The following is a 17075-nucleotide window of genomic DNA, read 5'->3' as shown; positions in this document are numbered from 1 at the left end:
TTTTTTCCTATTTGGTATTGAATATGTTCTGGGGTTGACTAATTTAGATTCGCGTTGTAAAATCTCGTATTTTGAGGGTAAAGGAATTTATAATTTGGGTTGGAATATGAGATATTTAGTTAAGGATGAAAGAGAACTTACCACTCGATCTGTACATGATTTGAAGATGTTTACCTACTATTACTTTTCCATATGACTTTCGTTTTGGGGTTGACTAATCCAAATTCGCATAGTAAAATCTTATTTTTGGGGGTAAAGTAGCAATTATTATTAAAGGGGACTCATTTTTCGTGGTTCAAACTTGAGATCTTTATTTAAGAATGAAAAGGTACTTACTCTTTTAAATTAATGTCTTTTCCATATGGTATTTGGTGTGCGAATAACTTTGATTCGTACAACGAAGTCCCACTTTTGAGGGTAAAGCGAACATTATCAAAGGCGTTTCTATTCTCAAATCTCGAATCATGGACTTACAATTAAGAATGAAAAAAGACTTACCACCGAATCATCGCAAAGGTGAGCTAGGATCTGAACTTTACACGTTTTAAATTCTAGGACAACAACAGTAGATGTTAGTAGCAACGAAATTCAATTTTTGGGGTAAAACGTTCAATATCAAAGGTAAGACTCGAACAGTTAAACTTGAGATCTCTAGTTAAAAACGTAGAGTACTTACCATGACATTAGATGCTAGTAAATGGAATCTAAATTTAGTTTATTATATGTACAATTTTCTTCTCTTTCCATTGACTTCCTCAATTCTTTTATCAGTCGACATCTACTATGGATATTTGACTAATCAGTAATAACAAATCTTAAGAATATTTCAATTTTTTTTTAATCATAAAGTATTCAACCGTATCAACATTTCTTTTTTCTATTTATAAGAATATGAATTAGTCAAGGAAATAGAACAAGAATTATTTATAAAAACTTCAAGAAACATAGTACATATATTCAAAATATTGATATTTTTTAACCTTTTAAATGTATTTTAGTCGTACATAAGAGTTTGTAAATTCAACTCTTAGGCAATGAATCGGATTCATCTGAACACAATACTTGTACTTCAAACCATACATAAGTGCAAATACTCTCTAAAAAGGCACGATATATACAATGCTAAAAACCGTATAGGCTAAGACCATCAGATTTAAATCCTGAATTCGAAACAGAAGGTACCATCAAGTCAAGCTAACATGAATTCATACTTTTATTTGAGCTTGAATTTATTTGTATGTAAGAAGTCGTTGCGTCTTAGCACATCCCTTTTCTTACAGAAGTGCTAATGCACGACCTTACATTTTCTTCCGCTTATCCTGCAGTACGAGCCATGCATACAGATCACACGATTCCCAAACGATCCGAGTACTATTTACAAAATGCAATGTACATGCTCGCCTTTATTTATGTACAATATATGTAAATCAAAATATCGATCGTGTTTCAGCTAAAATTCGCGTTCAAACAGTTACTATACATGTTGGTGTAACATCGTGAAGTTCTTACCGTGTTTTTTCTTTGATAACCGAGAAATCTCCGAGGGCAGATAGCATTTAAAAGAAATGCCTTCTTCTGATCTGCTTCCTTTTTGGAGGGAGTGGTGCTTCACCATTTCCAGGGAATTCCCATTTGACAACATCTCCATCCCAAGAAGAGCTAACAAGCATTGGATAAGTAGGGTGCCAGCTACAATCTCTAATGGTCGACCGGTGGTGCTGCAATTTCGCGACTTGCTCTCCACTTACCTAGAAACCAAGAGCATCGTTACATAACACGTATTGATAAGAAGAATCCTTGTCATTTGGTATGGGGGATAAGGATAATAATCCCGAGATAAAATGTAGGATAACTTTCCCGAGTTTAGTTATAGGTATTAATTAGTCCTAGGATTATATTATCACACTAAAATGATGGAATTAGTTATCCTATACAGAAGGTGGGATATCCTTGTCTATCCCACGCCGCGTAGGAAATGACCCTTTATAGTATAATTGCAGGAAAATCATTGAACTACTCTTTCTAACCACAAAATCACTCAAGTTTCATTAAATATCCTAGGATATCATTTAGACAAGAAAAAGGTTTAAGGATTGGCCGGAAATCATCCTACTCTAGAATGGCTCGAATTATACAATCCCTCCGTCGATGAAAGGGGTGATCTCGTAAGAAATTCCTTTTTAGAGATAACTAAGTTAATGTATAGCCTCATACTTACCAAATCATAGATGTATACGCAGGCATCATGGGATCCTGTGTAAATGTATCTCTGCCCAGTGCTGTAAAACATAACACAAGAAATATTTAAGCACGTATTACGCTAAAATAAGGGTAATTGAAAGTTGTCATAGACAAGAAACGGAGAGTCAATGCAGCATATTTTCTAGCACTAACCTATATTCTGGTGAGAAGTAGCAGCGAATTAGAGTACGCAAGACAGAATGACCCTTATAAGTGGATATTGACTGATCATAAGGGTGCTTCACGTCTCTAGCTTGAGCAGGGTAGTCCATCCATCTATAGTCCCACTCATAATTCCTGAACCAGATATTGCTGAAAACAACAGTGTATGTGTCTCGTTTAGTCATATAAGTAAGAAAGTGAAACAACAACATATCCAATGTAATCCCCACAAGCGGGGTTCGGAAGGACCTTGTGTATGCAGACCTTACCCCTACCTTGGGAGGTAGAGAGGCTGTTTCCGATAGACCCTCAGCTCAAGGAAAAACAGTCTTGAAAAAAAAGCAGCGCAAGTACAAAAAACAGTAGATAAGAAGTTGATTTCGGTCAAAGTACCCAAAATCAGTTGACCAAATCCAGTATGGATCCCACACCCATGTCATGTCGACACTGGTGCGACACCAAAAGCGAAGAGGCCGAGCAACTTAGCTGGTTTTCGTGAATTCAATCTGCTTCATGTATTAATAATAAAGCTCATTGGATCTCATGTATTGTACTAGGTTCATACCCCCCCTAATCTTATAAGTAAACCAAAAACAATAGACATAGACCATCACGAAGAAGAATCATAGAGGAGATGCATAGCCAGAGAATAAGCATACCGAGCAGCATGAGAAGACATTTTGCGGATATCCCAGAGCTTGATGGACTGATCTTTACTGTTAGAAATGAAATAACGACCATCCCCCCGACTATCAAGGAACGTAACGCCTTCTAGGTGTCCCATCAAGACTCCGGCTGGCTTTTCTTTGGCCCTAAAACAACGTCTATCCCAGACCTACACAGAGCAACAACCTCGTTACTCCTAAAAAAAGATCTGAACTCATGAAATAAATTAATATCATGGAGGCATACATGTACATATATCAATTCATCCAGACTCAAATTATTTGGTCCTTGGAGGATCAAGAATAGCTATGCATTTTGTTATGAAAAACAGCATATGCAATGTAATCCCACAAGTGGGGTCTGGGGAGGGTAAGGCGTACACAAACCTTATCCCTACCTTGGTGGAGTAGAGAATATGTTTCCAATAGACCCTCGGTTCAAAGTAAGTGTAATCAAAGCAGGATTGAAAGAAAAATAACAATAACAAAATTGCAAGATAAACAAAGCAAATGAAGCAGCTGGTAACAGTACAAATGAAGAGTGAGATACCATGCAATTTGCGAATACCAAATTAGGAGAAGATGAAAAAGGAGACTAGCCCCCTGCCTCTCCTACATAAAAGTACGACAACACTCGACTACCTACCATTCTTCTACCCTAATCATGGACCTCCAAACCTTCATACAGAGGTCAAGTGTTACACAAAATGAATCAAGATAGCAATCAGCAGAATATGAGAAGATTTAGCATCAGTTCCTCGACCTTAAATCACTCAGAGCCGCAATGATTATTCCACAACCCCCCCCCCCCAACCAACCTAGCTCTTCCATCGACAAAAAAAGAGTAAGTGGAAATATTTTCTAATGTACATAAATATGGTATCAAAAGGAGTATGGATAATGACTCTTCCCATAGTTTTATAGTCCATTAATACCCCTCTGTTTTGTCAATTTATCATTAATTCAACAAGTATCTTCGCTTAGCATCTTTCAGAAAGAGACCTTGATTCTTAAGCATTTCTTCCAAAGTAAGATAGGATGATGATCACCTTACACAGATTGTCATCACTTCCAGAATAAATGAGATGGCCACTTTCGTCAGCAAAACATACAGAATTGACATCAGACTGCAACAGAAAATTATTTCAGCTCATCAACAGAAAGAGATTTGTGACACGCATCTTTAATAAGTATATTCATACATTGTGTGCGGATATTCGAAGAGAGAGTTTGTTTGCTTCAAGATCATAAACATAGATCGCATCATCACTACTTCCAGCAACAACTTCCCGACCTTCAGTAGAAAATTTCACAGAGAAAATTCCAAAATCATCATTGTCAGTAGACAAAAGCAAACCATCATGAATTTCCTGCATTTAAGTGAGCTAGCATTAAGTTTTCATCAAAAAAAAGATAATAGTGAATTAGTGTTAAATTGCCACTATAACAGACTAATATATAACCCAGACAGCAATCATGGTAGTTGCATATGTTACTCCTATCGAATTTCCAATAATCCTTTTTGGACTTAATCTTTATGCCAAATATTAATGGTAGTAGCATATAACAATGCAATCAAAACTCCAGCAAGCTCCTTAACTTACAGGATCTAAGATATTAAGTAAGGTATGTCTGAATTCATCTAAATCCCACAGCTTTATGGAGCTGTCATTTGCAAACTAATGCCATAGGATAAATACTCAATGCGTTAATTTTAATCAAAAGATAGATTAGCCACACAAAACTTCATATCAAACAGCTTTAATGTACAAACAACATCTTATAACAAGTCAAACTCTCTGAAATAAGTTACTTGTTCGGAATCCATTTCCAGAAAAAGAAGACGATGTTCTTTCATACTTGACTTAGTTCCTGTTTTCAGAGTTGAGTCCAGTTTTTTTAATAGTTCATAAAGAGAGATGTAAAAAAAATGAGTATCATTTCAAAGTCAAATACAAAACTTGGTTAAACTGCGCCTCAAGTATTAAACGAGTCATTCTTTAAATAATTGAAACCTTTAACAACACGGATGTGCAACTACTGCTACCTTGCTGGAGTTATAATTATCCACTAGACGAACAGAACTGTGGATTTCTGCTCCTAGGCCTAAAAGGGCTTAGAAATGATACTTCTAAGTGATAACTGCTAGATATTGCAGTCCCATGAAGTTGTTATGCATATGATGATAAGAAATCCAAAGGAAGAGAGATAGATAGTCATACTGTGATGTTGGCTACAGATTCAGAGGCAGCAGATCCTACATCTACAATATGTACGATGGGTGACATAGTAGCATAGACCTGCAAAAGCAACACAAGAGTTACTCTACAACACAAATTTAAAGATGTTCTGTGATAAAGTGTAAATTTATCATTTTCAACAACAACAACATACCCAATAAAATCCAACAAGTGGGGTCTCAGGAGGGTGGTGTGTACGCAACCTTACCCTAACCTAATGAGGGTAGAGAGGCTTTTTACATAGATCATTGGCTCAAGTAAAGCATAATAGAACAAGAACGAAAGAAGAACACAGTAGAGAATACTAGTAGCATCAACAAATAATATGATAGCCGAAGTGAAGGAAACAAGAGGTAATAATAAGTAGAAGAAAATAGGAGGAAAAAAAGTACTATTACCACTGATAAGAAAAACTAGACAGCGCAACTACCTACTAACCTTCTACCCTGATCCTCAACCTCCATATCCTCCTATCTAGGGTTATGTCCTCAGTAAGGTGTTTCAGATCCTGTCTAATCACCTCTCCCAAATACTATGCCGTCCTACCTCTAGGCTCTACCTCTACTCAAACCCACCATAGCCGACCTCTCACATCTCCGCACTTGGGCATCTGGATATCTCGTCTTCACATGCCCAAACATCTCAGTCTCACTTCCTTCATCTTGCTCACACAAAGACCCTCTCCCACCTTATGCCCAATATCTTTGTTCTTAATCCTATCTCGCCTAGTAATGCAAATCTAGAAGTAATATCTTAACTTAGATTCTTTTAGTTGAAGTAATATCTTAGCTTAGATTCTATTAGTCAGAAGTTACTGGTCATGGTCAATGTCCATTGCTATCACCTAATGTTGCAGTGGTCCCGGTCTACCTTTCGATCTAATGTGCAACTTAAGATTTTTTAAAGTTGGTTTCACTTTGGAGTTCCATGAATTTCATGTAATGCTCTCGATTTCCAATAGCCTTATATTCTAAATGACTAACAGAATTAGCAACACCAGAACAGATTGAGATAACAACAGTGATGAAGCTCCTTCAACAACAAAGATAATTTGTTTTTACATTTTCTGGAAGACACCAAAAATAGCTGTACAAACTCTGAAAGAACTTAACCACCAATCCTTATGGTCTAGAGATATCAGTGGGAGTCTCCAAAAATAGGTGTCTGTTCAATTCTCAGTATCCCTCTTTCCTAATCCCCCAGTATAATAAAATCTTCAAGAGAAAAAGAAATCTGAAAGAATTTTAGACCATCAGCAGCAGTTTTGAATAGAACACATGCCTCTTTTTTTAATCTTTTTGATAACTATGGTGTACGGGCCAACTTTCGTGCAACTCAATTAATTCCATGGGGTTACTACTACCTGCCACCAGGACAAGTATCAGGAAAGGCTTGAAGAGATTGGATGAGATCCCCTAGTGTTTTCGTCTCTGCTGAGATTTGAACCACATGCCTCTTTTCAAAGACATTCTTGAACATATTTTAACTAAACCCTTCAAATGTCACAAATTAGGAGAAACAGAATACACACGACTGAATACGTAACATGGCATGCTCATAGCAATGAGCTCATGTTATTATCTGTACTATGGCTCTTATGAAAAGAGAAAAACTGAAGCCTGAACGAAAGCAAAATTTAGCAGTTGCAAACTTGATATCTGTAAAATAGAAACTCACCAAATGACGTTGATCCGGAGAAAGAGATGTATCAGTAACTGTCCATCTCAAACTTTTTGCATGAATATTCTTGTGAACTTTCCACCCTCTTTCCACATTGTATATTCTAATATGACTTCCCTGTTTTAGACAAGAAGAAGCATCAGAATGCAACATAACTCAAATCTGTCTAATGCATTGTTAAGAGTGTAGTCTTTAGAGAACTTTGGGATGTCATATTATAAAAAATAACAGGCTTCTGATTCGATATGGAAAAGTTTTTTTCATGACCGTGATGTTTGCGCCAGCTTTCGCGCCGCTCGACTAATTCCACGGGATACTTGGCACCTCCCATTAGCAACAGGGACCAAGTAATTCTGTCCACCAAGGCTAGGACATATGGGAATAAATCACCTAGTGTGTTTTTTTTGTTTGAAGCTGACTTAGATATGGAAATCTTAAAAGACAAAAATGTAATACTGACACATGTCATGCCTAATTTTCTCAATGCCACAAAAATACAATACAAACTACTGCTAGTACCTGAAAGGCAGCAACAAAAAGGGAACCATCTGCTGAAAATTGTGATACATAAGCTCTGGTTTCCATCTGGTCCACAATCCAAGGACCACTAACTGGCAAATATTTACTTAGAACATGACAACAATCTGCCTTCGAAAACCTTCCTCTACCGGAAATATTGGCTTCTCGAGCAGCTAACATCTTGAATGCGGATACAGGAACTTCCTTTTTCCCTGGTAGGATTCTACTGAGATTTTCATGGGGTCCTGATCTAAGCTTAGTAAGTTGAGAAATTTCATGGTCCAAATAATTTGTTGGTCTTTCATGATGAACACTGCTAGCAACCCCATGATTGGAACTTGAACCATCAAAGAGTCCGGTGTCTACTTCTAACTTACTTAGAGAATACCCCATGTCTTCAATGGACTCTGGGTGTAAGAAATCAAAATACATTTTCACATGTAAGACAGTGCAGGGCGATTGTCTGAGAGCCGCCTTGAAATATCATATCATCCATAATCAAGATCCTACCATGCCAAACCTGCCAAAAAATAGTGGAAACACACAGAATATATTAATCAAGACCAGTGTATATGGGAAATGATGTGGCGCTATTTAGAAACCATAAACATCACACTTCAGAGGACCAACAACAACATACCCAGTGTAATCCCACAAAGCTGGTTCTGGGGAGGGTAGAGTGTACACGGACCTTACCCTTACCTTGAGGTAGAGAGGTTATTTTTGATAGACCCTCAGCTCAAGGAAAAAAATAGTCCTAAGCAATACAGAGAAGGAAATAAAATGAAGAAGCCATGACAAATGCTTCAGCGGAGCTTCAACAAATTAATCAACAACACCTCAATCCCAAACTAGTCGGATCAGCTCTATGGATCGTCCGTACTCATTCTTCTTAATAGAATAGACTAGAGATTCATAATTGTTATGAATGTTTTTGACTAGCCATCAACCTACTGCTATCCTACACAACTATTTGGCAATTCTTAGGAGGAGTTAATTTAAGAAAATTAGCTCAAGTTTGCTATTCTGAATGAAACCCTACACGTATAACATGCAAATTCTCTTTAGAGTTTAGAAGGAAGAAACTGCCACCCTCAGCTCAACAAAATAGTAGAGATATTAATATACAGAAATTTTATTGGGTGTATAAGTTCCATCCAAGCTTATGTTGCAAGCTATTGAACAAAGCAGATAAATGGTAAGCCAAGGTTTATGTGAATTTGCAATCACGAAGGGGAAATATACATGTTTCTCATTCCTTACCAATAGTAGTAGCATTATTCTCCTAGTTCCCGGTCCATCGATTCATGTTACTACATGTTGTTTCTTGTGCTTCAGTTATCGAGTTATTTGGTTGTTGCTATGCTATGCAATGTTTTCCTTATAATTTAGTATGTCCTCTTTGATTTTGTATGTTTCTTTTCTCCTAGCTTTGATATCCGTTACTTGAGCCGAGGGTCTTCCGGAAACACTATATACCTCCACGAGGTCGGAGTAAGGTTTGTATACACTCTACTCTTTGTAGACCCCACATATGGGATTACACTTGGTATATTGTAGCTGTTGTTGAAAGGGCTTTATAGTTCAAACTCGAAAAGTTTAAGCTGAACTCTGCTATTCTAAATGAGAAGGAAATATTGTTTATAAGCAAACTTCTCTAAGACATGGGAAAATACCATCTTTAGCTTAACATAATTTGGCAGAGATACTAGTACATAGAGATAGTCTTAGGCATATAAGTTTCATAAAGCTGATGTTTTTTCAAAACAATCAAAAAAAGCCAACAGAAGGAATAAACTGAAACTAATGTGAATATGCAATCATGAAGGGATATAGCTCTAAGCTCAAAATATTTAGTTCAACTCTTCTAAATGAAAACCATATTGCCTAACATCCAAAATTTTGTTAGAAGCCAGAAATTACAATCTTTAGCTCAACATAATACAACAAGTATATCATAATAAAGGGACTGTATTAGGCATATGAATTTCATTAAAATTGATGTTTTTACAAGAAACTGAACAAAGTAGACAAAAGGAAAACCAAGAATTCTGTGAATTAGCAATAATGAGGGGTAGGGGTAGGGGCGGAGCGGAGCTAGGTAGGAGCGAGGGGTTCATCCAAACTCCCTTCCCTGAAAAATTACATTTTATATATTTATATATATATATATATATATATATATATATATATATATATATATTCATATGTTCATTCTTCGTATTTTGAACCTTAGTGAAAATACTGGTTCCGTCACTAGGTGGGGGAGGGGGGCATAGCTCAAAATCTTAACTTTGCTTTTCAAAAATGAAAACAAGTCAAGATTTATGTAAATTTGCTCAAAATCAAATTTTTCACTTCAACTTCACCATTCTAAATGAATTAGCAAAACCCCATATGAGATTAACACTTTCTACAATCATTTTGATTATATAGAAACTCTATCAGAGCTGACTTCTCACAAGCAATTAAGCATAGCAGACAAAAAGGGAAAATCATGAACTCTGTGAATTTTGCATGTATATGAACAAGTGAATAAACTGAAAAAAAATCAAAACTTTACAAACCTGATTGCTAAATCTTGGAGTTGTTTAAAATTTCCAATTCATTCACTTTTTGTTTACTCTTATCTCTTCCTTCATTTCTCTTATTTTCTTGATTTTTGGTGGACATGTCAAACACCTAACAAAGATATTGAGAAAATGACAGAAATGATCCCTTACTTTTGGTAGTAAGTTCAAAAGTAGTCCCTAAAGTATTATTTTTAAGCAGTTTTAGTCCTTTTAAATTTGTTAAATACAAATGTTTTTAGTCTTTGTTATATGTTTATTAAGCTCATAATGTCTCTTATAGTTGAATTCAGTCAGAAGTATAAGAAATATTAAACCCTAAACGATAAAAAATCTATCAAAATTTGAAAAAATGCATCACAAAAACGAATTAACTTCAAAGAATTTGTTCAAAAACTAATTTTGTGCTCAACCCAGATTGATCCACACTTTTAACAAGTATATAACAAGTTAGTTTGGGTTTTTTTTTCTCTATTTCAACTGTTTATTTTCTGAGAAAATAAATTTTCATTCTTTTTTGTAGGTTTAGTTTGTTGTTTTGGATGTATTATTGCCTATAGAGGTGGTCGTTGAGTTGAGTTATTTGTTGTCTTAATTCATCTTGACTCAATCCATTTTGACGTAAGTAAATTTTTGATGAATACAATCTTAACTCGATAATTTGCTTCACTAACATCGTTCAGATTTAATTCAATTCACCCTTTCAACACCCCTAAAGGCTTCTAAGCCAATTTTGAATAGAAAAGCTTTTAGCTCTAAACTTTTTCCTACATGCTACAACCTTTGGGCCAATGTAACAAAAAATCATTTGGAAGTTGATAGATGGTCCATAGAAAATTGACAACAATTTGGAAGCCCAAATAGAAATAATTAGGGAAAATTACGTGGAATGACAAATATTACTATGTTATTATTCAGCATGGATATAGTTTAATTTAATTACTTTGAATTAATACAGTTTTAGAAATTTTGCCATCAAATAAGGGACCCACCTACTATTTGTATATCGAATCAAATCACCTTCTCTTCCATTGTATAAACATTTATACAAATCAAAGTTTATCTCTCTTCTATATGTTTCCCTAACTTTCTCCTAAATTCACTCACTCACTCTTATTTTGAATTTTGTTCTCTTTCTCCTAATTGTATTTTCACTTAATATTGCTGGCTTATGTTTATTTTTTTGGGTATTTTTTCTCTCAAAACATGAAGTTTCATTGCATATGTTAAAGAGGACCTATTATGTCCTATACAGATTGTTCTTATCATTGATTCAACTCCGAAAACAATTATTGTTATCAGATCATATTGAGCCAAGTCTGAATCATATGAGAAGCATTATAATGCATCAATCAACAATTGTCGATGACCAGCTACAATTACTGATCCCATAAGAATAGACGTCCATGTCCATTCAATACTTTGTTATACATGACATCGTTTGAATCTGATTCTAGTAATTAACAATTTTCATTTTCTTAATGTATTTGTATTATATATACATTAATATCAATGTTTTATACTTTTCAAGTAGTTCGTCAAAGTGTCCAGTAATTTCAAACTGAAATATCCTTTTGTTTCAATGTCCGAAGCGAATGAATCATCATTGTATATAACCTTCTGAAAATGGTTGAATAAAGGCCTAATGTTAAGCATTATACAAAGTAAACCATATCATTATTTGTATATATAATCAAATTAAACCATAGCATTATACAAAACAATTTAGCCCTATTTATACTTATTCATAAATGATTAGTTTACATATACATATCAAAACACTTGTATACTGACAAAGTTATAGATACAACCTTCTTAAAATGGTTAAATGAATGCCTAATGTTAAGCATTATACAAAGTAAACCATATTATTATTTTTATACATAATCAAAGTAAACAGTAAAATTATAAAATCAATTTAACCCTATTTATACACATTCAAAAATGATCTATATACATATACAAATCAAAACTCTTGCATAATGACAGAGTTATAGATATACAATTATTTTACATGAAAAATATTTATATTGTTACTTCCATTACTTTATACAATCATATATGTATGTATATACATAATATAGCTTAAACAATATGCAAATATTACTTAAATCACAATTTTGGTAAAACTGTTTGAGGGATTTGTTTATATACAAGTACTATATGTTACTATATTTAGGGCTATTGTTACTATTTAACAGGAAAGTAAAATATTGTACAAATTAAAATAAATGTTTTATACAAATTAAAAGCTACGTAACAAATTAAACTATACCCATAAAATGTAATTATGTAAACTATACTCATATAGTGTTATTTCACACATTCAATTTGTCACATATGAAATTTTCCTTAATAATTATTAGATCATAATTTTATTCTTTTCAAATTATAAAATTTTCTTAAATTTGGATAGAATCCGGATACATTTCAAAACATCCTAGCACATGGCGTTCCGATTTCGAATATATCCCTCAATGTCTCGATACATTGCATCACGATTTTGGATACATCACTCAACGCTCCGTTACATCGTGTACGCTCTAATACATCACATAAAGTGATGTATCCGGCCATTACACATCGGTGAAGGAATATATCCTATCGATACATTGGGTAAAGTTATGTATCTGAGAGAGTAGAAATTTTTTTTATAATTTTTTCAAATCATAGAAAATTTTAGAGAATATGGTAATATATTTTTTCAAATAAATATTAATTTGCGATCGTTGTAAGAATTCATTAATTTCAAATTCTGATTTTATTTGTGCATTTTACAACGGTAAATTGTAATCATCATGTTTGAATAACTCAATTTTCCAAATCCTCTCCCTACCCCGCCCACCTTCCACCCTCTTAAAAATAAAATGTAAAAATAATATCATATTCAGTGTAATTTCACAAGTGAAGTTTGAGGATTCAAACTAAGGTGAACGTTATTATAAATCTAAAATAATACATAAACATTGTTTTTAACTTGATCTCAATTGTTATATACGCCCTCCAACTTTGGTTGTGCGCTGTAAGCATTTACACTTGTATAAAATTAAACAAGTGGACATGTGTGTTACAGGGCATATACAAATCAATTAGAATGTATTTCAAGTATATTGTCACGTATAACACATGTGTTTATATGTCAAACTCTATACAAATTTAAATATCTATTTGAACACATTCAAAAATGAAGATCATATACATCAGAAAAGACCAAGTTAAAAAGACAATAAAATGTTTAAATTAATACATATATACTTGATTATTGTTGTAACAAAATTAAATAAGTTAGATAAATAGAACTAATGTTTGATAGAAGAATTAAAAGAGTGAATTATGTAAGTGTTCTTAACCTTAATGATTATCAAAAACCTTGATTTCGCGCTTGAGCATCATATAATTATTTTTTATTGAAATGATTTATATTTTTTAAAGTGAAATTTTCTATTAAGAATTTAATTTAGTTAGACTTTAAAATAAAATATGATTTTATTTGTTGACTCATTTCATGCACATTACTTCACTAAAGTTGTATGTTATGAAATTTCATCAAATTTAAACACAAAAAGTAAGTTATAAAGTTGTTTTATTTGTTATGGTCAATTAATTTTTGCCTTTATATTAATCCCACTAATCAATTCATCATCAAGTCCCATATTCCATTGGGTATAAAAATGGAGTAAAAGTCAAGGAATAGAATCATTGGTAGATGAGATACATGCACCTACTAAAAAAGTTTGAAGTAGTTGTTCTTATGGAAAATTATAAATTCGAATTCTGAGCATAAAATCATTTCGTAAAAAACGTCTTTATCTTTAACGCGAGACTGAATTGAATTAGAATACGAATGTCAAATATTAAGTTTATTTTATTTATAAACTATTCACGAACTCCTAACTTTAACAACAATATATTCACTAAGTGGAATATGAGGAGAGAAGATAGAAATGTGTTTACGAAAGACCACAGATTGCATTGAACAAAAAAGAAGAAAATATAGTTATTAAAAAAAAATAATATAACCAGAACTCTAAATATAATTTTTTTTAATCATAAAATGTATTTATTCACCCATATATAGCTTTTTGAATCGTCTATTTTTTTTATTATTAAAAAAGAAAAACAAGAAAAGAGAGATACTACATGAGCTTTAATATTATATGAATTGAATTCAAAGAGTCAAAATAATATATAAAGTAAAATAAGATGCTGTCAAGTAATACAATAAGGACAAAATTTATTGTCTTGGTGGTGGGGTTTTATTTAATTTATTTTGTTAAAAAAAGAAAACAATAAGTCCAAAATATGTTGTTACTATCATTATTATTTTTATTATTAAAAACATGAAAAATTATTGCCCATTTGATGACAAGGACTTGAGCTTTGTCACCTTCAAGTTACCCACAATATTATTTATTATTTTAAAAAATTAATACAACATGCATCCAGCTGCTAATATTCATAAAACAACATATAATAGTACGTATATGAGATCCTTAGGTATAGGTCCCCCACCCCCAACAAATCTTTCAAAAATCTACATTCGAAATTTAATATCTATCTGTTGTGCGGAATTTGAGATAATACGAGAAAATATAAAACGCGAAAAACAAAACAACAGATTTACGTGGTTCACCAATAAATTGGCTACGTCCACGGGAAGAGAGGGAGCAGTTTTATTATGGAGAGGCAAAAACAGAATTACAGAATAGGATTTGACATAGCGTCTATATATAGTGCTAAGCTACGCCCTAAAAGGCTTGGGCCCAACATACAGAATCAACAGAAAATTAAGGGCCCAATACAACAACATTGTATACCGTCGGGCCGGGGGCGTCTCCGCCCCCCGGACCCCCAGGCCAGGGGGCGCGTCGCCCCCCTGGACCCCCCGACTCGCTGACCGGGCAGCGAGATCCCCGTCCTTTCTGTTTGTAGCGGGTCCGATTCAAGGCATTCAACACTATCTTAAAAATTCTGATTAATTTAAATCTATATTACGAAGCTTGAAATCATACTTCTGATAGTAAACGGAGATCGTATCACTTTCACCACATGAATCATGTGATGGTTGTCTTTAATAATCCTGACCTCAATACACAATCATTCATCGACGTAAACCCTCCATCTTCCAATATCAATTATTTCGATTTAATTTATGTACTATCACTTCACATAAAAGCAAGTATATATTGTCATATCATATTTAAGAAGTTGGAGTTATTTGAAAGAGAGAAAAAAATCGATACATATGATAAAAGTTTAAATTTAAGTTTATCTGAACTTTCATACATTAAAATTCAAACCTTTTCTTTTTTTAAAAGTAAACATTTATCTAAGAAATCATTTCTAATATTTAGATAAAAATGAAATTTATTTATACAAACTAAAATAAAATTTAAATTTTGAATTCACCGATTGATCGAATGATTTATAGAATGAAGGGGGATAAAATGTCAATGTCAATCATTTGTAGTATATATCCCAAAATCCAAAAGAAGATGCATGAGCTGACAAAGGAGTATATCAAATCAGCTACAATGATTATATAATTGACAATTACATCCATCTCTTTTTTCTTGGGTGGACACATACTCTTTTGGCATTGGCTTTTTATGGTCCACTGTAAGGTACACACAAAATTGTGACATGTGTTCATTATATTAAATCTTTAGTTGGTTAGAATTATATAAATATTAATAATATGTAGTTTAGTTATAACATGAATAACTTGTTTTCTTATAAGCTATTACACGCAATGTTATTTTATGTAAAATTAACTATCTCCAAATCAGCTATCAAATGACCTCTTAAGGTGTGTTTAGTACGAAGTATAAAGTGTGTCACGGGGCGAGGATGGAAATAAAGATGAGAAATAGTGTATGGTGGAGAAAACATAATTAATGTGAAACGTGAAACTGTATTTTATATAGAAAATGTTAAAATTTTTTGCTAGTTAAACATGAAAAAATTGAAAATAACAGTCTTCATAACACCTTCACTCCCTTAATTACAATTAATTAATCTAATTTCACTTTTAACTTATATAATTATGACAATTTAGTGATATTTTGATATAAGCTTCATATGTCGTTGATTATCGTTATCAAATCATCATTATTGCTATTAATCATTCATCATAATTATCACTCGTCATCATCAACCATCATAATTATCAACGGTCATTATCTATCACCATCATTCATTACTATTATCGGTTGCGTTACCTTTATCAATTAAAATCTTTTATATTTCTTAAATTTCGTGTCAAATCGAAGAAATCAACTTATTTTTAAACTTTTTTTATAGGATAAAGGGGAACCCAATTGATGGTTGTCACCTTTAAGCTACACTACAAGGAACTTAAATTCCATAGTGGGATACCAAAAAAAAAAAAAAAGCTTTTTAGAAAGATAAAAAAGATGAATAAATAAATAAATAAAAATCTTTTAAATTAACAAAAAAAAGTTAAAAAAAAAAAAATCAACATCCATCACAGTAATATATCCACTCACAGCAGAATAAGTTGAAATTTTGGAGACAACTTTTTTTTGTGGATGCTATTAAAAAGAAGTGGAAGATGTAGACATTGATTCTTTATTTAGCCTTTTTGCATAAGAAAAACATTACATGTCAAATCATTGTTTTTGTATATACTACCTTATTTGGTTTAAACTTAGGATTGTTTAGACCTTTTGAAAAAAAAGTAGTTAGCAACAAAACTTGTAAAACACTCATTCCATAAATGCAAGAAAAAAGAAAACAACAATTATTGGAATAATGTTTGTTTAGTATTTTCGTTAGCAGAGATATCGAATAACTCTATTCACAACCCTTATATTAAAAATGCAAGTACTAAACTCTGTAAAGACAAAAATGCCCTTCATATATAACAATCATAATAGTCGTTCGTATTGCATTGGTGTAAACACCAAGCTGATCAGAATAGTAAGATAGAAGATCAAATTATGGCTCATAGCTAAATAAAAAAGATGCAATGAAAA

At 32.9% G+C, this 17075-nt stretch overlaps 1 protein-coding gene across 1 annotated transcript; it reads right to left on the bottom strand.

Moving 5' to 3' along the window:
• Window positions 1-1195: 1195 nt before the first annotated feature.
• Window positions 1196-10190, bottom strand: LOC101253689 (LEC14B protein). Its single transcript, XM_004240479.5, has 10 exons — window positions 10075-10190; window positions 7508-8027; window positions 6986-7105; window positions 5291-5368; window positions 4271-4438; window positions 4118-4195; window positions 3063-3238; window positions 2395-2553; window positions 2219-2279; window positions 1196-1748 (listed from the first exon to the last, which is right to left on the bottom strand). Exons 2-10 carry the CDS (start codon window positions 7937-7939, stop codon window positions 1557-1559), a joined length of 1464 nt encoding a protein of 487 aa, XP_004240527.1. The 5' UTR covers window positions 7940-8027; window positions 10075-10190; the 3' UTR covers window positions 1196-1556.
• Between the last annotated feature and the right edge of the window lie 6885 nt (window positions 10191-17075).

The sequence above is a fragment of the Solanum lycopersicum genome, chromosome 6, assembly GCF_036512215.1.
Source record: "Solanum lycopersicum chromosome 6, SLM_r2.1".
Lineage (NCBI taxonomy): Eukaryota > Viridiplantae > Streptophyta > Magnoliopsida > Solanales > Solanaceae > Solanum > Solanum lycopersicum.
Note: the sequence above shows the minus strand (reverse complement) of the source record. Positions and strands in the feature narration are given on the sequence as shown.